Source organism: Mchenga conophoros, linkage group LG2 (assembly GCF_057382185.1).
Source record: "Mchenga conophoros isolate Kocher_MC1m ecotype Shallow Benthic linkage group LG2, M_conophoros_male_GT1.1, whole genome shotgun sequence".
NCBI lineage: Eukaryota > Metazoa > Chordata > Actinopteri > Cichliformes > Cichlidae > Mchenga > Mchenga conophoros.
Genome location: NC_140527.1, coordinates 13,654,571 through 13,679,993, shown reverse-complemented (window position 1 = coordinate 13,679,993; position 25,423 = coordinate 13,654,571). Strand labels below are relative to the sequence as shown.

Sequence of the window (25,423 nt, the reverse complement as noted above, 5' to 3'; positions counted from 1 at the left end):
CACCACCCGCCATCTTCCTCCTCTTTCTCCATCCTATCTGGTCTCTAGTCTTCCCCTCCGCCTCCATCTCCTCCATGTGCTCGGCTTTGTTAGACTCCTTCTTTCCTCTGCCGTCATCACCTTGTACACAGACTTCCTTCTTTGCTGTCTCTTCTATAGCATTCTTGTCTCTTCCTCTAATCATCCTTTCCTTCCCTCCTCTTTGCTCTCCTTTCATTTAGTCTGTCCACTCCTACTATCATATTATTTTACTACTTATTATTTTGTGTCTCTTTCTAAATAATTTAATTTTTTCTCTGACATATTCTTCCAATCCTATCCCTTTCTTCTTCTAATATTCCCCTCTCGCTTTGACATTAATCATTTTTCTTCTAAAACTGACATTTCCACCAATTCTGTCTGCAGCCAAAAATATCACCGCTACATACGCCTTTGTAGCAAAAATGCACGACATGTCTTCACAGCACTGCTGTAGGTCTGCTACATGACCGTGCTTTATGTTGATTAGCGATTAAAATGAAGGATAACCTACAGGTGGAGGAGGGTCTGTGGGTCCAAAAAGGGGGAAATCCCATCATCTAGAGACTGAAGTGGGCAAGCAGCTCATGGCTGACTCACAAAAATTACAAACGAAGCATCTGCAGCATGAATAAGACATTAATATATGACTGCAGCTCGGACCCACGTTAACGTCCAACCTACATTCTTTGATTTCCTGTCCAGCACGTCTGTGAACTGGAATTTTTCTCCTGCTATTTGAACAATAAAAAGAGAAATGATTTCTTATCAGCTCTGCACTTTTATATATTCATTTTATTTATTTTTAGCACCAAGCCAGAGTGTAAGTTATGCATCTCAGCAGCCCGGAGGCAGACAGGCTGCTGCCTGCTAATATAAACGCTGTCTCCTGTGACGCTGACAGTACTGGGAGGAGGTAATTGGGGTCTTTAGTCTGCAAACGGCGTCTCTCTCAATGGCGTTATTCACCCAGAGAAATCAGACGCAAGAGGATCGCATCTACTGTCCACTGCCGAGGTCGTTTTTTGCCGCGCTCATCGTTAGATGGCCGGTTAACTTTTTGGAGGAATAGTACCTCGGCCTTATTTCCTCGGTCTTGTTGCTATAGCGATCAGGAATATCCAACTGAAAATAATGACGTTTCTTTAACCTGCGCTGCACTCTGCAGACTCCGTCTGGCAGCATCGAGAAATAAGATTACCCAGTGCGTAACCTCTGCTGTTTGCTCCATCGCCAACTGTAATTGTCTGGAAAGTCCTGCAGCAGTAATTTGTAGGACGGACCCTGTGAGCGGATTGTGTATGGGGCTCTCTGTCACCGCTTAGAGTCTGTGCATGCAAATTAGGGCCACGCAGATATTAGTTACAACTGACAGGAGCCACTGTGTTAAAGGGCCTGCTGTGCTACCAGAATTAGCATCTTCAGCTAGGAGGACAAATGAGATGAGAGCGATCCTTTAACGCAGGGCAAACGGGGAGAAAGGTTACAAAGCTGTTGTAGTCCGTGCTCTACTCTAGACTTCATTTTACTTTTTATTTCCTGCACACTAAAGGTACACAATAAAAAATCTGTAAAATGAAGGAACTGTTTTTCTGATAATGAATTTTACAATTTACATAAACCTCTGTAAAAACAACATAATGGCAGAAAATTACCAGGACACAGGCTGCTGTGCAGTACTGCACATTCCTGCATTACATAAGGATGGCGGGTAGAATACAACAGTGCTACACACCACTACATGTGCCATTAAATGAGTCACAAGGATGACAAAAATAAATCATTCTTATAGCTGAGTTTGGAAAAACACTTTAAAAATGTTCTGTGTGAAATTTTAATGCTGGTTTTGTATCTCTGAATGAACCAGAACATCAAGTTCACTGATATGAAAACACAAGGTTGAAAGCTCACATAATATTAAAAACTGGCAGTTTTCCTGTCTCAGACAAAGTCCATTTTTTGAGTGGCTCCATGTCTTTGTCATTTAGTACAAACTGTTCTTATAGTGCTGTGATGAATGCAGTTTACTTAAAGCCAAACACTAGGAGAAGGACAGGTTTGCTGGTGTGATCACCAAAGTGTCTACATTTGTCTGTGTCAGGGAGGAAAAAAAGGTTTTCTATTGCCAGACACAACCGTCTGCAAACAATCATGGCTGACACTAAAGGAAAAACATCTGTCAGGTCAAAAGTGCACGCCTAAAATATTTTAAATATACTGAAATGCAGTTTTCTTAGTTATTTCTAGACATTTTCTGATAAAACCTCCAGCAAAACATCTCCACAGTTTAACCAAAAAGCATTTCCCTCATGTTCCTAATGGTGTCAACATCTGGAAAATGCCTCGTCGTTGCATTAAAGACAAATGATCACAAACGTTGGTGAGGGAAGAGCAGAAGTAGAAAGTAGAAAAAAGGGAAAAAGAAACAGGAAAAGGGAAAGTACCTTTCTTGTGAGTAGCTTCATTTTTGGAGCCTTTGGGGTCTAATAAAAAAAAGATGAGAATTAAACACAGCATATACTAACAACACGTTACCAACTACACGTTGTTTGTCCTCGTTAAGGAAAACAACCGCGTTGTCTATCAAGGAGCGAACAAGACAGCAAGGCTCGATTATCTATGGTGTCGCAACACTCTGCCAACACTCGGCCGGGGTGAGTGTGTGGCAGCGGGGGAGACTTGGGGAGGGGCGGGAGGAGGGGGGCAACATACTGTGAAGGCAATAGCAGGAAGGAGGGATGCATGAGACTGTAGAGAAACAATCTACTGCCATACTGCAGCGGGCAGGACAGGAGAGGCGATGCGCTGAGATGAAGAGGAGGAGAGTTGCAATGCAGTTCTGTCAAGAGGAGCTGAAGTAAAACTAGCAAAATGCACTACAGGAGATGCAAGAGGCCAGAGAGAAAGAGGAGGAAGAGGAGGAGGGCGGGGAGGTGCAAAGACTACATGTCAAACTGGCTTCATTTAGATTTTTCCCTTATCTTGACGGTTTTGACCTCGGTAATTTTGGGCAACAGGTAGACGGTGACTTACACATTTCACAACAACTCGAATGAAACAAAGCAGCCGATTCTCCGTCCCCATCGATATTTCGACTGGCAACAGAAATGGCACTAACCCTAAAGGAATGGATAAATGATCACCAATCTTAGATGTAATTCCAATTCTTCCTATTAATATGAAGTCATTTGGCTGAAATGGAGCCCATCTGGATGACAAAAGGTCCTACTTCAACCCCCCAAGAAAGTAACAGCCTCTCACAAACGGGCCACATTATATCGTAGCTGAGAAAGAGAACTTTTAGTCTGCACAAGGCTGATTGATAGTGGAAAAATGCCAACCCGCTAATGTCAAGGAATCAGAAATTAAAGCCGAACGATTCATTGCTCCGAGATCTTTCCCCCATTCGCCCTTGGAAAGATAAAGACTTAGCCCGATGTGCCACTGAACGTCAGTGGCTCATCGGATTGGTCTAAAAAAGTTTAAGAAAGGAAACAAAGTAGAGATTTTCTTCATCAGCACATGCTCACAGCTGCCGGCTAAACTGTGATTTAACACCAAGCCGTCTAATTTTCTGCAAATCAAAGACTTCCAAATCAGACATAACGTCAGAGTCGACCTTCAGGTATTAAACGGTTCTCATGCACTCAACAGCAAACACATTTCATTTCAAGCTATTAAAATTTTCTCTTCCAGTTACTCAGAATTATGAACAGAGGCCAACAATGCGTCCTATCGATACACGCCGAGGAGACTGTCTTCCTTTCGTAACTCATGTTTGTTGATCGATGTCCTATTTTGTCTTCGAACTGCACTGAACTGAGAAAACCGGGCACATCCTGCTTTGCTGTACTTGACAACTGCCAATGTGAAGGATGGGAACTACACCCAGTAGAAGTCTGCAAGCGATATTGTAATCTGTCACTGTCAGCCTGAAAAAAAAGGGAAACGGCTTCTAAGATAGATGGAAAGTATTCGTCGTGACCATGAACTGTTGTAGACAGGTGACTTAAACTCTATAATCTGCCCGAATCCACCAAAGGCAATTTTTCCTCCCTCCTCTGTGCACGACAGTCTCTCCGTGTCAGGACTAAGCCTGGGCTTAGCCTCGCGGCCAGGCGGCCCGTCGAACATCACCTGATCCTGGCATTAATACCACAGCAGCTTTGGTTTTTTGGACTTTTGCTTTGCCAGCAGAGGGGATCTCGTAACGCAAGCTAATTACTAGCACTGTGCACAATCAACTCTCCTGGCTTTGCAGCAAAGGTACAGAAATGAAACCAGAGGAAAAGAAAAAAGCTCGCCTCTGCGTTTGAAGCAAAGATGCTTTGTCAGACAAATACAGGGTTTTCCCCGAATGCTTTTCTCTCTACTTATACCCCAGGGTCCCTCCATCAGCCGAATGTTGGACGCATCTGCCACGTAAAGCCCGAGAACAGCAGCCCGTGGCCTGATTGTGTGGGGGAAGTGAACAATTACACGCCAACCTCTCCATCAGGCTATTTAAATGGATTTGGTGGGCTTAAACCTTTTTTCCTCTGGCTAGTAATTAGAGGTGCGACGGCGCAGGAGGACCGAATGGCCCTTTATAAGGCAGTATTCCCCTCCTTATAAACTTATTAGCCACGGACCGGTGGACTGCAGAGGGAGGAAGACAGAGTAATGTACCCATCGACTCCTTTTACACATCTCAGAGTGGCTGTGTGCAGCCTAAAGCTAAAGAAGGTTTTTGCTAGGATCAAAAGGAAACAATAATAATGTGAGCTATTTAAAGCAAACAGAAGAGGAGAGGAATTCATTCATTTCGACAACATGGTTCATTTGACAGTGCTCTAATTGCCAGCTTGATCATTTCCTGTTCGGCTCACGATAATGAACAGATTTAAACTTTTGACTGCAGAAATTAATCCGACCACTCTCATTCGCCTCTTTCCTCCACCTCTTAGACTCCTCTCGTCCGTTTTGGTGCCCTCACCATCCTATTCAATATTCCTCTCTTTGCTGCCCTTGCCGTTCTGCCTCCTCCTGCTAGACGCTCAACTGTGATCAATATTTTTGTCATAACTCTGGGGAGAGTCACCTCTGTGACGACATTAAAGTTCCTCTCTCCTTGCAATATATCCCTCATCCAAATTTCCTGGCTTGGAAAGGAGAGGGCCGTTACCTTGAATACTAAGAGAGCCACAAGACCTTCCTCTGGGCGAGAATGCCCACTCACCCGAGCAGATTTCAGCGCTTGCATCCTTGTAGAGTTGAGAAAAAAAGAGGAGGGTGTAGATATTGTAGTTTGCATCCCAGAGCTGCTTATTCAAGACTGCTGCAAGTGTAATACATAACTGAGGAACACTGGGTCCACTGGGAACTGTGTTAGCATCAGAGTTCCAGCTCTAAGCGAGCACAAATCTGTTCTGTGTGCAGTGCGACACCCTGCATTTCACTTCTGCCACCTGCACTTCTTCCTAATCTCCCATCGTGGGCAAATCCCTCCAACTTGTGTCTTTCACTTTGTCTTTCTCTCCCCCCACTTGCTCTCCCATCCATTCCCCCCCCCACCCTCCACCCGCAGCCATTCCTCCATCCTACGCTCATTACCTTATGCCCATTAATCCCATTAAGTAGCCATTAAACAAGTGCTGATAACACCAAATGAACGTCAAGCTCCGACAGCTAATAACTAAAGTCCCGCCTCGGCACGTTCAACTCCAGCAAGGAGAGAAGGAGGAGGAGGGAGTCGCACAACACAAGAGAAGCAAAGAGTTGTGTAGCTTTGTGCAGCAACAGCTCCTCCAGCTGTGCAAGGACAAAGTGAGGAGGAGAAGGAAAAGAATCTCTCGTCCCCTGTGCATATTTACTCAGGTCCACCGAAGCAAAGTGACGCAGTGATGATTTTTCAGTGAGAGGTCTTTGATATCAGGAGGAGGGAGCTTTGCCAAACAAAATAAAAGGACTGTTTCAAGGAGCAAACACGAGCTATGAAGCAACAACGGGGCCGCTCAAGAGTGCAGAAGATGAAAACCTGCTGAAGCACAGATTTTAAAGCTGGTGACACACTCAGTGTCTTCTCAGGCAAAAAGCCCTGCCTTGCAAACACGGGGGAGTCGGAGGGTGGGGAGTTTGGTTCGCCAGTGGCCTGTTCAGGTCGAGCCTGAAACCAGGAGCTTGGTCCGAGTCATTGGCCTTGCTGCTGCTCGGCTTGAGTGATGAGGAAGGACAAGGTTATGGCGGAGAGGGAGAGGAGAGTCACAGTTGTAGTCGGCACCATTCATCAAGCGTGCACGAAGACACACACTTGGACACAAGAAGAATTACACAAACCCTCCTCTCCCTCATTGGTTCCCTCGCTAACCCCCCATCTCTCCCTCTCATACACACTCCTTTATCTCCACAGCGCTGTGTGGCCATTCATTACCGGAGTAGTGCATCAGAAGGACTCGGTGCTGCTGTCTGAGGAAGTAAAAAAACCTCCTGCATGACCTCACCTGCTACCTGCTCACCTGACCAAATGTTTCAAGAGACAGATGCTAAAATAAAGGAGGGCTAAACAGATAAATAGGGGACAATTTCTTTAATAATGAACTTGTCTTTCAACCACCGATAAGGAAAATGGATATGCAGGAAGAGATGAGGAAAATAAAAGGAAGAGGGAAGAAAAATGAAGATTAAAATATAAGAGAATAAAATAAAAGATCTGATCACTATGCAGAAATAAATAAGACCAAATGATGTGTGATGAGCAAGGAAACTAATAAGGAAGCAAAAATTAAGAACGCAGCTATAAGCAGCAGACAGAAATAACGAAAAGGCAAAGACAGATGTGAGGTTTGGATGAAACACTGTAAAAACTGAGAAAGCAGGAAAAGAGAAATGAACGTAGGATGAAGTCATGGATTATAAACAGCTCGTCCTGAATGTGTCACGAGTGCTTGCTCTCCTCTCTCCAGCAGACGAACTAAACTAAATCATACACTGGACCCCTGCACCGGATCACTGGGATTTCTTCTCGTGCTGCCATAGTCATAGCCTGGGGCAGATCTCATCACTTCCCCATCCTGTCCCCTCCCGCCCTCCATCTACTGTGGCAAAATTAGCAGGGCTGGTGCTAATTGGATGAGCATGTATGATGTGTAGGAGGGAAAAAGAGGAGCACGGGGAGCTCACAAACAAAAAAACAAGAAAGAAACTATTTATGACATGCAGCAGTGGTGAATGAAGAAGAAACACCCAGTGCATCATGGGAATTCCCCAGCAGCCTACGCCTTTTGCAGCATAACTAAGGGAGGATTGAGGGTCACCTGATCCAGCCCTAACTATGTGCATTAGCAAAAAAGAAGGTTTGAAGCCTAATCTTTAAAGTAGAGATAGTGTCTGTCTCCTGAATCCAAACTGGAAGCTGGTTCCTGGGGCCTGAAAACTGAAGGCTCTCCCTCCCGTTCTACTTTTAAATACTCTAGGAACAACAAGTAAGCCTGAAGTGTGAGAGTGAAGTGCACTAATGGGGTGATAGTGTACTAGGAGGGGATATGATGCTTTCAGGACTTTGCACGTGAGAAGGAATTTAAATGTATTTCTGGAAACAACCAAGATCAGCAAGGTCAACGAAGGGAAGATAAATCTCTCTTTTTTTAATCCCTGTAAATACTAAGAAATTACAGTAGTCCAGCCTGGAAGTAATAAATGCATGAACTAGTTTTTCAGCGTCACTCTGAGACAGGATGTTTCTCATTTTAGAGATATTGCACAAATGGAAGAAACCAGTCCTACATATTTGTTTAATATGTGCACTGAAGGACATATCCTGGGGTTCCTCACAGTGTTACTGGAGACTAAGGTAACGCCATCCAGAGTACAATACACTCAGTTTGTTGTGAATTTAGATTTACATTTGCTATGTTCCCCATCATAAAATAGATATCAGTTTTACTGTAGACAGAATATCTCAAACAGCACGTGGGAGGCGTTCCATCCAGTAAAATAACGGTGGTACACAACAAGAAACAAAAAGATATTTGAAAAGCAGGTCAATATTAAAAAAAGACACCAAAATGGATTCATATAAATAATACAACAGTGAAGCTAAATCTAGTGTGTTTCCACTCCAAGTGCTTCACACTACAAGGCTCATCCATCCATCCTGCACCACACAAATCCTTCTCACTCTCGCTCTGATGGATGCTTCAGGGCCAGTTTGGGGGTTCACCTGATGTCACCTGGATGGTCCCGGGGTTTGAACCACTGACCTTTCAAATGGTGGCCACCCCACTCTGCTTCCTGAGCCATAGTTGCCCCAGGCACTGACCCGACTTCCTCGGGCAGCTTGTTTCGTAGCTGTGCGGCTCTGCATGTGTTCACTTCTGCTGGTTTTAGTTAAAAAAAACAACAACTTTGTTCTAGTCTAAATTGGAAATTGTGCAAAAGACAAAATGAAACTGTGTGACGCGCCCAGTGTGTTCTCAGGGTAATACACAGTTATCAGGGTGTCTTCACCGTGTTGGAGAATGTGCACAGGTGACGGTGACGTTTCCACTACAGCAGCTGACAAGCATGCTAGTTGAAGGATCCCTTCCTTAAAAAGCTTCTAAGGAAACACGTTCAAGCGATCCGTGTGCTGAATGCCACATCATTACAGACACGTCACTTATTAAAGTGTTCCCACTTAGCATGTTATGGTGATGATTATTTTTATTATAATACCCCCATGCTATTCTAGTTCTTCCTTTTTTTGCTCCCTGCCTGACTCCCCTACTGTGCAAGTACATTTTTTTTGTTGTTGTTTCTTTCCCCCCGAGTTTACGAGGCCGCCGAGCTGTCAAGCTGTTTATTTCATGGGTGTGATTAATGCAGGGGTGTAGTCGGCTGGTAGGGGACGCACACAAACACACACACTTACACACAAAAGACTGCATGAATGAGCAAGTCGGAGAGATCACGCTGTGTTACTCTGTCGACCTGACAACCATGACAGAATCTGGAAGTTCATGTCGGGCTGTCTGCTAACGATGGCCCCTGACACAATTAGCTGAGCACATTATATAAAAGATGGGCTCCTCCTCCTCGTCCATACGTATCTTCATTACAGATCTGCGTTCGTTACAAATTTACCCCAAAACAGAAAGTATCTGACATCTGAGCTCATTTAAATAAATGTGTCTGTGTTACAGGGGACATTGGGACTCTTATTATTCTGTGCGTGTGCGGCACAGCGCCGGAGAGTAATTTCATCTGCATTAAAAAATTTTATTACATCGCATTAGAAGAAGGAAAAAAAGATTAAAGCTATAAATTCAAATAACTGCCACACATGCCTGTTTAAATCCTGATTTGTAAAGGTCAGTGCAGTGCTAGCTTCAGTAAATCGCGCGGGAGTGTTGCTGAGCAGAGCTGAGGAGAAATCAAATTAAAAAAACAGAAATGATCTCCAAAATCGGCTCGCGACAAACACCTGAGCAAACCCTCGGCAGGTCGGCCATTCTGTAGCCAAGGCAGGTTTAATAATGCGCACTTAGTCACAGCGAAAACCCTCCGCTCCTCTCAACCCTGTCCTGCGTGAACCGAGATATCCTGCTCACCATATAATGGGTTGTACCATTATGGGCTCAGCAAAGAAAAAACAGAAGAAGAGAGAAGCTCCATGGCAGCATTCAGAAACAAAGCTGTGATTCACTTGTGCACATTCTGTGTACCTGTGTGCTCAGTGTACAAAATATTAGCAACACCTTTAAATTTCACCTGTTTTTGATTTAGAGACGACGGGCAGATGCAGAGCAGCAGACAAATAGCATCGCATGCTGACCTGACGCAGGCAGCGTTAGGTAATGTACGTCATCCCTCCAGGTTTGATCACCGCCAGAGATCCCAGAAAACATCTGGGTGAGAAGTGAACGGCAGAAATCTTTTCAGGTTATTGAAAAGACGAAGGCGAACCTTCTTTCTACCCCAGCAGGTAACATGCCACTTACTATATTACACACACACACACAAGCAGAGTGCTTAACAAATATATTAGACCACCAACAAATTAGTGGTTTATGCCACGGCTGACCTGAATGGACCAGGCAGGTTCTGTGTGTCGCAGCGTTTTTGTGTTTCTGTCTAGAATGAATTCGGATAAAGTCTCATGTTAAAAAACACATTTTCAAGGTCAGCTTCATGATTTATTGGTGGGAAACTAACAAAAAGTCCAATAACTTAAAATATTCTCATCTTAACATCTAAAGGTTTAAGACGTCACGTCACATTTGACCTCTGACCTCTCCTTCAAGGTCAACAAACTGATGTGAAGGTCAAAGTTATAATAATGATTTATGGAGATATTTAAAACTATGTTTCTTACTCCCATCTTTTCAATGTCGATCTTGTTTGTGTTGGAAACGTTTGTTTTATTAGGTATTTTTTATGTATATTTTTCATCTAACAGGTCATAACCACAATTCCTATACTAGGACGATGCTTTATCTTATTAATATATTTTTATTATAAACCAAAATACACTTGGTGTTTATTACAAAACATTTAAAATATGAATAAATCATGAAATAAATACTACACATGTACTATATTCATATAAATAAAAAAATATACAAATATTTTAGTAGGGTACATTAAAATGTGTTTCAGTGGGTTTATTAAAGTATGTTTAAAAAGAAGAAAGAAAAAAATGAGAGCCGCCTCAGAGGGGAAGCTCTCTGAGAGCTTCCTGTTTTTTAATGTTTCTCGTTAATCCAGCAGAATGCTCTTTAATTAAAAATATAATCATGTAATATCTTATCCATGAATTTTAAAGTTTACAGTTTTATGAAAAAGCAGTGAAGCACATTATTATTTTGCATCGATGAACAGTAAAAATGAGTTTTAGTTATTTTTATTTTACATTTCTAAAATATTTGACAGATGGTCTCATACATTTGTGAAGCTCTGTATACACACACACACGCACACACACACACACACACACACACACACACACACACACACACACACTGATCTGATCACAACCATTTTACATGAAACAGATCAGATCAAATTGAGCCAAGTGTAACGGCCATTTAGATATTTATAATTATTAATTAATGGTTTGGCAAATCTTGATAATAACCTGAAAAGGTTCACTTTTCACTAAAACTTGGACAGCGCCTAAAACGTGCGGTGACTGGGTGATGGGTTCCCGTGTGCTTTTGAGGTTCATGTTAAACCTGCAGACCAAACTGCTGCCAGGTAAGACTCAAACTCCTTACACATCCCACTGATCTGCTTCTGATCAGACTTGGAGGGGAACTGAGCGTACCTCTCACTAACATTTGAACCAATCTTCATCCTTTAAGTGACGACAGTAGGACAAGATTTACTGTCTGGACTGCAAGGTGCCAAGGATAGCAATGCTTTGGCAGCCGTATATAAAAAAAACAAGTAAGGCACATGTTGTAACAGGTGATTAAAGGTTAATACTTAAGGAAGACGTGTTGATAAAAGCTGGAATATCACCGGGGTACCAATATTTTGTACACATGACCCAACAAACCTAACGGAAGACATTAGAAATTTCTCACATCCACTTTATAAAATCTCAGTTCTGGCAGTTTTAAACATGCAGCAAGGCTTAAATGTCAGAAAAGCACGAGGGGAAATCAGTTTGTCTGTCTGTTCAGATGCTTAAAGATGCTGTAAATGTATTTTTAACCCATTGCATTAGTCATAGACTTTGGTGGATACGGAGGGCTGCCCCAGTTCTCTCATGTCCAGTCTGTGTTCCTAATGCAAGAAGTTTAAAGCAGAAACCTCTGACATGTGTCTTTATGGGGGCTTCCATTCAGGGAGGTCACTTAAAACTATATCGTCATCATCATCATCATGAAATCATGGTCAGCAGCACACTCATGGGAGAGAGGCACATTACCTTGACCACCAAAACAAGCACTCAGGATACTGTGTGGATACCAAGGAATGTAGCCAACTAGCTTAGTCCTTACTGGGGATTTTGTCATCTTACCATATGATTGTGGGTAAAAGTGCAAGGCTGGACTTGTGTTAGGGGAAAAAAAGGTGGGGGGAGGGAGTTTGGGGTCTGACACCTAAACTGAGCCGTGGGAAGAATTACCTTTGTTCCACACTGCAAAGGGCAAATACAGAGATCGACAAATTGAGAACAGACAAAAACATTGAAGTGATTAAATATACAGCAACAAAGTTTCAGCAACATCGATGTCTAAACATGTTATTTTCCTTTTTTCAGTTAAGCTAATAAATACAAACCTTATCTTTGGTGACATTCTTGGCTAAACAGGCATTTAGAGAAGGTAATAAAATGCAGACACAGCGCAGGTCTTTTCAGGGTACGTTTGGCTACATTCCTGTTTTATCCGACTGAGTCTTGGTGGCAACGCCTACCTTTAAAATTTGGTCGGATTCTGGCATCGTACCCCGAAACCTTGCCCATGAGCTTGTCCAGAAATTCGGACGGTGGCATCGGGGAGGCAGCTTTCCTCGCTGCAGCTTCTTTGGATGCTGCCAAGCTAGAAGAGAGAAAGGTAGACATGGTCAGCAAGAGAGGAATGGTGGATCCCAACAGATTTATGCAGCCTGGCAGTGTTACAAACAAACAATTACGTTTCATGTAAATGATCCAAAAAAGACCTGATTAACCCCAAAGATTACATAAACCCCGCCATTCAAACCTTTTACTGGCAGACATGTCTGTGAAGGTTCTTAGTCATCCAGGTCATCGTAGTCTAAGGAGCTTGGAAAGTAAGGCATCTGGACTTCTTTAAGTTGCTTGAAGACATTTCATCTGAGAAGCTCCTTCAGTTCCAAGAGCAAATGGTGGAGAGTCCCAGATTTTAAGCCCTATGGGAATGTCCCCCCCAAGAGGGTCATGGATTGATCCTCTACCTCTACATGAGCCAAGGTGTGAAAACGGGTGTAGGTCACAATCAACCAAGTTACGGGTGAATCCATAGTGAAGCCTAGTCCCACCCTATCATGTAATTTACAGAGGTCAAATGCCCCAGGGTGTGAGTGGGCATTAAGGCATCTGGGAAGAGATCTCAAAACTGGATTATAAATGGCAGAGAGTCAGTGTCATAAGCCCTCTGTTCAATGATGGTCATTCACAGTGGAGATAAATGGCTTCTTTCACTCCTCTTTCAAACCATCTGTCTTCTCCATCCAAAATGCTTAAAATCTGGGATTCTCCACCAGTTGCTCTAACAACTGAAGAAGCTTCTCAGATGAAATGTCTTCAAGAAATTTACAGTAGTCCGGACGCTTTTCTTTCCAAGCTCAATAGACTTTAAGTGAACCTCATTTCCTCATTTCAATGACCACATCACCATAAAAGAATTACAGAGCTAAAATCACAGGTTGGTGCACTTTCACCCAAACATGATGTTTCTCAAACACAGATGAAAAGCAGCCATCACGGGTCATGAACACAGGCTGTCATGTGTTACAAGGAAATCTGACGAAAGAACCAGAGCATGGCTGAAGTGTACGTAAAGCCACAGCGTACGTACTCACATGTAAGTCTGAGCTGTTGATGGCCTGAGAGCACATCTTTTACTCTAGTTTAAACAAATTTGGTAACAAAACACGTTCATTTGTGATTCTAATCTATAAAAACAATGTACCCGTGTGAGAAAAAGCTGACAGGCAGATTCTTTGTTGTCGTTGTTCATTTTAACAAAGAGGTAGTTCACACTAATAAATGATTAAATCAAATATCTTAAAAATCACCTTTGGTCCTCTGGAGGTTATCCCTGCTGGCATAAAGCAGCTCCCGTCCACACCACAGATTCAAATCAAATTAAATTTATCCTCATTTGATTTCATTTCGTTTTATCTATTTTAATTAAAAACTGACTAATTAAAACTTTACAGTCTGTGACTTTAACGCCTGGCTACAAGAAACATGCTTATTCTTTTCATGAAGTTGTTACTCAAATGCTGTGATTCACTTAACCAGCTCCCATTGATTTTGCAGTTCAGTTCTTTACCTTATTAAGCTCATCATGCTCATTAGATGCTCTCTGCATAATGCCAAATCCCCAGCACAGCCTTGAGCCCACAGACATACAACGAGTCCAGAGCAAACAGTCAATAACGCTGAACACACAGACGATGATGGACTGCGCTAAAAACCAAAGCGAACAGCTACGGCACATCAAAGAAAGACAAACAGGCACCAAGCGGCTCTCCTGTTGCCATGAGGATCACTGTGGTGACCCAGCTGAAAATATTGGTCTTGACAGATATAGTAAATGTCAGTGCAGCTTGGGACATAAACGCTCCTGCATTTATTGAAATGAAGATGAGCTGTGTTCGTTACCTACAAATGTGGCAAAAAGTCCAAGTCATTAAACTTCCCACTGCGAGGCCTGAAAATATACTCAGCATTTTACTGCAGGGGAGCATTCCTAACTCAGAGCTTAAAGCTAAACAACAAGGGGCCTATTACGCTTTCTGTTATTTTCTGTCATATTAGTTCTCTCATAATGGTAGTGAGGAAATTTCTAATGATGAGGTCAGCGTCTGTACAAGTTCAGTTCAATTCAATTTTATCTATATAGCATCAAATAAAAAAATAAAAAAACAGTTGCCTCAGGCACTGGTACAAAAAGCTACAGGCTGCAGTAAAATCTCTTCATATGATTATCAGACACAAAGTTCTGTGAACACACTGCTGTTCAAACCTCTGTTTGCAAGAGGAGGCCAATCAGAGGAAAGCTGGATTTAAAGGGAGGCAGAGGATGAACTGAGAGGCACAGACCATCGTGAGTCAGTCTGCAAAATCTCACTTCAATTTATATGGCATCAAACCAACAGAACAGTTGTCTCAGGGTAATTTATAGTGTAAGGTAATGAGCTTCTCACCTGGAAAAAAAAATCTGTATTTAGAATAGGACTATCTGAAACTCGTACATGTAAAAAAATCACAATTACATCCTAATAGATTTTTGGAATCTATTAGGATGAGGAAAAATCTGTTTCCCACTGTTGAAGCCTTCCCAAACATCCTTACTTTATAAAACAACATATCTCCAAAACTTTGGATATTTCAGATCTGAGCACCAAATGCAAGCTTCTGCAGCTGTTCCAGCTGTCGTGACTCCGAGCTGATTATTAGTTATTGATGTGGCTTTTAGTTCCTGTGCCACAGCCTGTTTGAACCCTGTGGTAATGCACGCCTCTGAATTTGGAATTAAATGCTTGGCTGCTTCAGTTGGATAGAAAGCGAACTGACAGTGACTCTGAACTGACCCGTGGCCCGACAGTGGAGGTGCATTAGTGGCCACTTGTAGTACAGTTTGTATTTCATTGCATCATTTCCTGCTGGGTCCAGAGACAGCACGGACAGCAGTGCGATCCTAGCTATAAATACGCTGCTGAGCTGACCCACTTCATCTGACCGCAGCTCCACGATGAGCTTTGTTATCCAGGAAGACATGAGAAGAACTCTGAAAACCTTTCACCGTGCCAGCTTTGTCCTAATGAGTCGATGAATTAATCAGCAATGAGGACTGAATGAGGACTGGGTAACTATTAGTTTCTGTTCTTCATTCTCATTCATATTTTTTGGATTTTTTTAAGTGTAATTAGTTTAATTAAATTCTACAAATACACTTTCTTCCATGTCAGTGTCCCTAAGAAAGTAGATAAAAGCATGTAAGCATTTTTCTAGCACCTGTCATGACAGTAAAGGGGTTAACTACTGAACGTCATAATCAGAATACTTTATTAATCCCAGAGGAAATTATGTGGTCAGTGTTGCTCCATGACAAAAAAAGCAAACAAGTTAAAGTACTACAGTTAAAGTAAATAGCTTGAATATAAAAATATCCCTGATATAATACACAAAAGAAATATAAACTATGAAGTTGAAATTAAGGTGACAACAGTAAAGGATGTGCAGAATGTCATGGTCCTGGGTCTTTTGACCCAGCGTTTTAAGTTTGAGTTTATTTTGTTCATTAGGTTATCTAAGTTCATTTGGTTATTAGACTCCTTGTGTTTTCTTCCCCTGTATTTAAGCTTCCCCTCACCCTTCGTGTTTCATGCTGCATGTCTTATGTTATCAAGTTTGTATTATCATGCCTAAGTGTTTCTAGTTCTTATTATTTCCCCCTCGTGTTTCCAACCATGTTAAATCTCCCCTGCTCTTCATGCGTTTCATGTCTGTGTCTTACATTGTCAAGTTCTGGTTGTCGTGTCTAAGTCTGCATGTTTCCTGTTTTATTTTGAAAAGGGGTCTTGTGTTCTGTGCTCATGCGGTTAGTTTTACTCTTGCCTGTGCATCATTATGTCTATCCTAGTCAGCTGTTTCCTCATGTGTCTCCACTTCCCCTAATCACCTGCTGTGTATTTAAGTCCTCTATTTTCAGTGTGTGATTGTCAGGTCGTCTGTTGTCCATGCCATGCTTCCAAGTTTCTTGTCTAGGTTTTTCTTATTGTTTGTTTAGATTCCCCAGTTTAGGTTTGTGTTAATTTTGCTTCAGTTTGCCTTGCCCTTTGTTTGTACCCTTTCTACCAGCCATATTAAACGGCTCACCTTTTGTTAACATTCAAGTTTTGTTCCCTGTTCCTTGGAGTCTGCATTTTGGGTCCTTTTTTCAATTCATACAGTCTGCCCTCACCAGACTGTGACAGAACGACCTGACAATCACACACTGAAAATAGAGGACTTAAATACACAGCAGGTGATTAGGGGAAGTGGAGACACATGAGGAAACAGCTGACTAGGATAGACATAATGATGCACAGGCAAGAGTAAAACTAACCGCATGCGCACAGAACACAAGACCCCTTTTCAAAATAAAACAGGAAACATGCAGACTTAGACACGACAACCAGAACTTGACAACGTAAGACACAGACATGAAACGCATGAAGAGCAGGGGAGATTTAACATGGTTGGAAACACGAGGGGGAAATAATAAGAACTAGAAACACTTAGGCATGATAATACAAACTTGATAACATAAGACATGCAGCATGAAACACGAAGGGTGAGGGGAAGCTTAAATACAGGGGAAGAAAACACAAGGAGTCTAATAACCAAATGAACTTAGATAACCTAATGAACAAAATAAACTCAAACTTAAAACGCTGGGTCAAAAGACCCAGGACCATGACACAGAACCGCGGGGCTTTGTGCTTTCAAACTAAAATCTACGCCATAACTGCAAGCCCCTCTGAAACCATACCCCGCAACCTGATGTGCATCTCACTGGAAATGTGACTGCACGTCTGTTCAGCACCGTTGATTCGTCCTGTGCATTTCTACCTTTTCCCTGCAGTTTTTAAGTTTATCAGTAAGAGAATAGCCATCATCATTTCAACAGAAGGAACAATAATCATAGCATCAATGTAAGGACTGAAACATGTCAGAAAGTTCCTGTAGGGAGATTGCTGAAACTATCAGAGTGTACAAAGAAGTGGAAAAACGTGAGGGACAAAGATGTCCGACCCCCGGAAAGAATGCCCAGAACAAAGAGCAAGTGCCCAGGAGGGAAAAGGTCCCCGCATCTAAGGCGCTTCTATCTAGACTAAACAACGATGTCGTAGTTACATCATAGCTCTACAAAGACTCACCGCAGAGCTCTGAGTCACGCCTTAGTTAGGTTTTATTAAATAGTTCCTCTTATAATCTTTACTTGTTAATTTATGTATTCTCTCTCTTTCTATCAGTACATCAACTCATTCTTTGTTTTTATTTTTATAGACTAACTGGATTGTTTTGCTTCTCTTTGGTCCTGTGTGTATCTCTGTCATTTTAATCTTATTATTTTCTTCATTTGGTCTTTTTGCTTAAAATGTTCTTAATTTTCACTCAAAGTGTAGAAAAGTGTCCTTCAGCTTCATTTAATCCATCATATCAGAGCAACGTGTGCACATAAACCTGGTTTTAAGGCCAGGTTCAGCAGCGGTCCATGACTCGCTCTAATGATCATATTATTGCTACAAAAAAAAAAAAAAGATTCCTGATTTTTAATGAATAAATAAATAAACACTCAGACAGTTTAACTGTTACTATATAAATAGTTAAAAACGGTGAATACGGTTCATGCTGTTGCACGGGGAGCATATTTATACGTCACTGTGGTTCCTGAGCTTGCGTCAGACTACAATCATCTCACTTCTCTCTAAACACAAATAAAATAAATAATAATAATAAAATACATTTTTTACCTACTCAGGGACTGTGGATGAACATTAGCTAGTAGCTAAATCTGGTGCAATGTTTCATCTTTGTTTTTGTACCCGGTCCCTGAAAAATAAATGTTAATGACTTTTAAATTTTATTTTTATTTCAAGTATCCGATCAAGCTGACCGAACTCCTCTTTGAACGTCTGAACCTAAACACAGGTCATAAATAAAATCAGGGCCTAATGGGAATTTTAATGACATGCATGTTTTATGACGGATCGACTCGGACCAAACCTTCTCAGAGTGAGTAGATGTTATGGATTTTGCTTCTGAGGAATAATTCATTTTGGTGCTGGAACATTCCCACTTTACAGCACTCAAACATTCAGCGGTCGTTTTCAGCCACCATGACTTTATCCCAGCTCAGGATATCAATGATTGAATATAGACAAAATTATTTCCTAAGATACTCGAGTCCAGACGACAAAGTGGGGCAGCAGCAACAGGACTTTTTGGGCTGTTTTCTTATCATTTCAGAGTTAGCTGAGTTCAAAGGGTCATTAAATTAGCTGGTCTGTTGTGACTTTCCTGTTTTCAAACTTACAGTTTGAACAGTAAATGTGAGAATGATGATTATTTAACTTCCTGATGAGTGTGTGGGAGGAGTGCGCTGCCACTGCATTAATCTCTCATAAATTAAAATGACAGATGATACAGTCGATCACGCTCACCTTCTAAATGTAAAACTGCAAACCATGACTTCCAATATGGTAAATTGTGCCGCGCAGCTTGATAAATAGTGGCATTAGCAATTCATAAACACGTAATGCGGCCGGCGCTGTCGCTTTATCAGGAAACTGCTGATCAGAATCGCAGTCCGCCTGGAGAAGACGGGAATTATGATGGAGCCGTGATTGGAAAACAAAACAGAAAGGGACAAATCTCTCACTAGTTCTTGTCTCATGTGTACACAAGCATGATGATGAAGTAAATATACACACACACACACAAACCAGCATGCCCTCTTCAGTGAAAACACTGGAAAACAAATCATGCGGGCGGGGGGGGGTTAGGGTTAGGAGAGCAGTGTGTGTGAGTGTGTGGTTGTGTTGTAAATGTTTGTGTGTTTAGGACAAGGACCAGTAAGGAAAGTTTGGACACTGTCTCCATCTACACTGCTACCAGCCACTAAGGTCATCCCGTCCTGTTGGGTAACCGGCCAAGCTGCTCGCAGAGTCACATGACACACACACACACACAGTCTCCATCAGTCTGTGGTGTTAATTGCTGACAGTAGTTCACGGTGTTGTTGATAATCATAAATCTTCACAGTGATAATGACATTATAATGATCATAACTGAGTATTAATGACAGGGATGGAAATAAGTTGGCCTGATGAATGATAATCACCGTGATGAAGAAACCTAACCACATAAACACGGGAAACCCCCCAACCGAAGACTAATGATGCCTTTGCTAACAGTTATTCAGCGTGTCCACGCGGTCAGCTGAGCCGACGTGATTACAGATTTAGCACTGTCACTGTTCTTTCTCTGGATCAGGTTTACTGCACAAACATGTTTTTGCACACGTTCAACTGCCAGACCACCACATCCCAGCAGGTGGACCTGAGCACTGGACACTAATGTCCACAACCAAACTGCACACAGAGTTAGCCGAGGAAAAAGTTAAACACCTACAACGAAGGATCAAAAGAGACCATCTCTGTTTCTGCTGATGTGAAACTCAAGAGCTGATTGCTAATCGAATGGCTAAAAGGAAGATCAGGGGGAGGCAGAGTTTTCTGCTACTATCTGTTAGAAGCTCCTACCCTCTGTGTGTCAGGTGACTGGGAGCTGTAAGCAGGGCGGAACAGGTGTACTTACAAAGACTGAAGAGCTAGCACCTGCAGAGTGACTGAGCTAAAGAGAATCACAGTGGTCACATGACTGTGATCAGGTGATTTTATGCAAACAGGAAGTTAACAAATAAATTAATGAATGAAAAGAAATATTATAGGAACGTGAATATAAAAATGTATTAATTGAGTGTTTATGAATCAAACACAATTGTAAAAAATAAAAATTGCGATGTGAAACGTTGGCACTGTATGAAAGTCCCCTCACTGATGTTTTCTTTGCCCTAATGATTTTCCACACTGCCATACATGAAGGATGAGGCCGTGTTTCTTTTCTGACGGGCTTTGCTGTTAAATGACGGCGAGGCTGACGACATTATAATGATCGTAAATCACAACACAGATAATTATATTAGAAGAATCATGACTGATGATGATCAGAGTGAAAGGTTTAAGTAAGCGTCACATTATGAGTCTTGTCCAGGCTTCTGATTAACCTGACATGTTGCTGTGTTAGCCTGCTAGCCTGTTAGCTTTAGGTTTATCTGTCTTTCTTGGTATTTTGTTGACTTGTAAGGTGTGAAATCTCTCCCTGTAAGATGTTGAATGTTTATTTAAATATTAAAAAGGATGATCTGGGGAAGGGAAATATCACCGTGACATACAAAATAACTTATTTTTGGCCTTTCCTCACATAACCTGCATCAGTTTATGTAAGCTGTGTGTCCACCCTGGTTTAGCTGGACACACATCAGTCACACAGAGGCAGCGGTTACAGTTGGAGGGACTGAATGACATCTCCTGCAGGCTGAGTGGGGGGATTTTGACTCGGTCTGCTGCCTCGTGATTCAGACTGCACAGTTTTACACTGGGAGCAAACCTTGATGGAGGCTTACTTTGGGCCAGTTAGGAACAGGATACATGAAGATTTTGTGCCATCTGTGGCCTTTCAAAGTCTGGAATTTTGACCTTTAGTTGAACACCCTGGAATTTGGCCAGCCTGCAATTTTTAAATGCCAGTGCACAGAGTCGACATGTGTCACACCTTACAGTCTGATCAGAAGAAAGTCTCAGATGGCCGAAATGTCACGTTTGAGAAAAAATGCCGACAGAAGCTCCGGTTTATAAAGAAATTCAAAAGAGAAAGGATGTGATGCACAGAAATATATGAGAAACACATCAGATCAGATCAAAGAGACAATAATGATCATTTTTTAAGGGCAATTATAGCGAGCAGAGGGATGGCTGTCTTTCTGAATTGGCACATGATTCACGAGCCACCTGCAGCATACGTCGGACTTTGGAAAAGTGCTGCAGGCCTGTTAGTCATCAATAACCAATAACACGAAGACATTTTCACTCATTTAAAAGTCAGTTTTAAAGGTTATGCCTCATACAGCAGAAATGACACATCTGAAACACTCGGACACGCATGTTGAAGAACTTCACACAGACACCAAGCTTATAAAATAAATATTTGTCCAAACATGCCGCATGACAGAATCTGATGTTTGAGACATGGAAAGCAAAGAAAAGTACAAATCTGCAGAGAATCTGAAAAAGTTCTTAAAAGGTGAAGTGGTCTGTGCTTTCTCTACAGAGTATTCCAATTAAATATGATAATATTTATAATATTTTATATGCAATAGAGCACATTTAAACCATGTGAAATAAGTGTAATCAAAACCGATATAGAAAATAAAAGTATGGTTCATGGTTCAACAGCCTCTTCTCTAACATTTATTGGTTATTCATTGCCTGCATAGTAAACGTTTCCAATAAATAACAGTTTAAAGTTTTATTGCTTTTGTTTCAGCCAAATTAAAGATTTTCAGGGGCAACAAGTACAATTTTTTGGCAAACCTCAGTAATATGAAAAATCATACAGCAGCAGTTTTTTGCACTGAATGGCAAATACGCTGATTATATATATTTTTTAATGAAGGTTATTTTAAATCCAGTGTACAAACTTTTAATCTACAAATATCTCTCCTAGCTGACTTTAATGATCTGTCAGTGATATTTGTGTCTAATTGTGGCTGAGCACACAGTGTAGGCAAAACTGAGATTTAAGGCTGTGATTCTTACACTTGTGTAAATGTGATCGTCTCTGTGGAATTGTATGACAGTAGAAGAAAACTCCATGGGAACAACACTGTCCTCAGTCAAACTCTTATCCGACGCATTTTTGTCACCTTTCACTTCATCAACGATAAGATGCCACTGCGCTCAAAGTGATGATGTGGAATCTAATTTCCATACTGACATTTGATGCTGCGCACCACCTCAGTGGACTAATTTAAATTAGTGCTTTATCTTAATCGATACCATTTTAAGTTTTCTTACTTCTACCAATCCATCTGTATTTTTGGCTACTGCTGAGTAACTCTGTGCATGCTTGTGTTATTTAACAGATTTTATTCAGAGACTCACAGGATCGTTAATGCAAAAGCTTGGCCAGTAAAGAGACAGCACGGCTGAGTGTCTTGTCATCATTAATGGCTCGGGTCAGTGTTGACGTTCAGGTTTGTGGATCTGATGCCAGAAAACAGCGTTGCTGTAAACTGTGGTGTATGTAGCACAAAACCTGAGACGGCTCTCGACACATAAGAGTACGCAAAGTAAACTTTTAGGTTTAGGTTAAGGTTTAGAACCTTTTTTATGGTAAAATGTGCCAAACTACAGGTTACATATAGTAGACATATAGTAACTAATTATCCATATATTCCAACATCTTTGCACTCTGAACCATAAATAAGTAATAATAACCATAAATAAATAATAATGTTGTTATTTACACCGAGAGCAAAGAACTAGTGGGAGCTCAGTTCATTGTATGTGTACACACACTTGGTCAGTAAATCTGAATCTGTCAGGGGCTGGGTTTGTGACCCAGCACTTTGACTTTGTTGTTGTATTTGTGATTTCTTAGGCATATTGAAAGGATGTTAAGTTCTAGCACTATTATCAGGTCGCCTTAAGTTTTAATTCTAGTTTAGGTTTTTCTGTGTATTCTTAGTTATGAGTGTGCTCCTGTTCTCTGTATTATAGGGTCTATCTTGTCCTCAGTGTTTTACTTTCAGTACCCCTGTGTTTAGGTCTCTCTTGTTGGTTCGTGCTTCTAAACCATGTTTCATGTTGTCAAGCTCATGTCATGTCGACGTTCCGTTATGTCCCGGTAGGAAGTCTTGTTTCTATGTTCATTGTGCTTAGTGTTACTTTTCATCATCGTCATGATATTAATTTGTGTCAGCTCTTTCCCCATGTGTTTCTACTTCCCCTGATCACCTCCTGTGTGTATTTAGTCTGTGTGTTTTCATTCTGTCCTTGTTGGATAGTCTGTGTATTTACCCACCACGTCACATCATGATTAAACCTTTCACGATTCTGCTCAGGTTATGTTCATGTTTCTTGTCCCTGTTGACTATTTATGACTAATTTTTTCCAAGTTATGCTCCACATCCATTATTCAGGCAACACACAGTCAGCTCCCGCCGGCCATGACAGAATCTATATAAAGTACATTTAATATGACTCATCCTCCTCACGTACTCTTAAACAAGTCAACATAACCGACCCCACAAGTTGGTGCGATTTAGCTTATTTAGGCAGTGCCACAGTATATTTCCTTTTTGTTTACACATTGATCACATTTTAAAGTGATGACATTTTTAAGCTCATGAACATTGTAGGGTCTTTACCTTACAGTATAAAGTGACTTGTGATTTGGTGCTGTATAAATATAATGGTCCCTGAACTTAGCACTTGGTACAAGAATGTGATCTCACACTCGCTGGTGAAACTCTGTGAAATCCCCCTTTAATTAAATACCTCTTGTTAAAATGAATACGTATGATTGTATGATTATGATAACTGATATCATGATCTGAGATTACTGTGACTGCTGAGCTCAAATCACACTAATTCTCCACCCTGTTGTACTTATTGTCTTTTTTAAAAGTTGCTTTCCTGTTGAAATAGTCACATGACTGAATGACAAAGCATGTGCGGTCAGCTGATGATCGTCTGTAAGTGTCGACAGTTCAGAGAACTCGTCAGAACGCCTGTGGACAACGACGATAATGGCATCTCCCAAAAACTGTAATGAAGCAGTGCCAATCAATGAGAAGACGACCGTGGTTAAGGGGCTTGGGAAGCACATCTGTAACCGGAAGGTCGCCGGTTCGATTCCTGGGCTCTCTGTCCTGGTCGTTGTGTCCTTGGGCAAGACACTTCACCCTACTGGTGTTGGCCAGTAGGGTGAAGCGAGGCTGCCATATCAAGGCGCGATATGGCAGCCTCGCTTCTGTCAGTCTGCCCCAGGGCAGCTGTGGCTACAACTGTAGCTGCCTCCACCAGTGTGTGAATGTGAGAGTGAATGAACAGTTCTGTAAAGTGCCTTGAAAAGCACTATATAAATCCAATCCATTACTATTATTAAGACATCAGGACTCTGAGACCCGTCACACATCCAGTTCTGTTCTCAGTGACAACAAATTAGGTGGATCAAAGATTATCTCTGTGCCGATAATTCCTGCAGCAATGTGACGAATCGGCGCTTAATCCTCTTTACAACAACGGCCGGTGGGAGTGAGATCGGATCAAGCTCTTAGAGAAAAACAAATTTCTGTTGTTGGGCATGGCCCTCGTCGCACAGATGATACAATAAAAGCATAAGACCCGTGTGAAATGCTTCCAAATTAGCGGTGAACGCGCACAGAGCTCGGCTGATGACAACCAGATTAGTCACAGATTACACCAGCGTGCCATTGACACAAAGATCATTTTTCCCGGACGTGTAGCGTGAGGTGACACTGAATTACACTGAAACTGTGAACTCTTCGAGGGGGAGTCTGGTTTTGTTGACCTTAAACTAGAGAATAATCAAGTTCCAGATTGTGTAATTGTTACGGCACAAAGTGTGGGCTGTGGGGGATTTCTGACAGAGTAAAAATAATATCAACAGATTCTGTATAAACATTTAAAAACTGATCGACTGACTGGTTTGCTGTATACAGAGAGTGAATGTGATATTTCTATGTGATTTTTCATTTCTTGTTGTTTACTTGCAGTTGAATCTACGTCTCCTATAACTGTTCAATGCTTTAACATAAGTGTCATTTCTGACCCTGAAGACATATGTATGTGTATTAAATTATAGACTTTGATTTCAATGATCATTCTGCTGTTAATTATTCCATAATCAGACTCTTGTTTTCAGATTTTTCAGTAATATTTCAAGCATTTCTGCACAAATATAGCATATTTTCAAATGTTTGTTAAATTGTAACAAAGTATGAAAAAAACACAATGATTTTGTTGGTGATCACAGAGCAGTTAAAATTCACATTATGTGCTGTATATATGTGAACTTTTACATTTTTTAGTTTTTAAATCATAGAAAAAGTGA

The 25,423-nt window shown here is 41.4% G+C and overlaps 1 protein-coding gene across 4 annotated transcripts in view; it reads right to left on the bottom strand.

Moving 5' to 3' along the window:
- Positions 1-25,423, bottom strand: part of glra1 (glycine receptor, alpha 1) — a 121,437-nt gene that overhangs the window by 83,942 nt on the left and 12,072 nt on the right. For 2 of the 4 annotated variants that reach the window (XM_085286742.1, XM_085286750.1), the window contains exons 2-4: positions 12,400-12,524; positions 12,110-12,121; positions 2,463-2,501 (exon numbers count right to left, since the gene is read on the bottom strand). In XM_085286742.1, the coding sequence (XP_085142868.1) occupies positions 2,463-2,501; positions 12,110-12,121; positions 12,400-12,524 (176 nt within the window). The remainder of the gene's footprint in view (positions 1-2,462; positions 2,502-12,109; positions 12,122-12,399; positions 12,525-25,423) is intronic. The other 2 variants (XM_085286726.1, XM_085286734.1) reach the window with 1 other exon arrangement.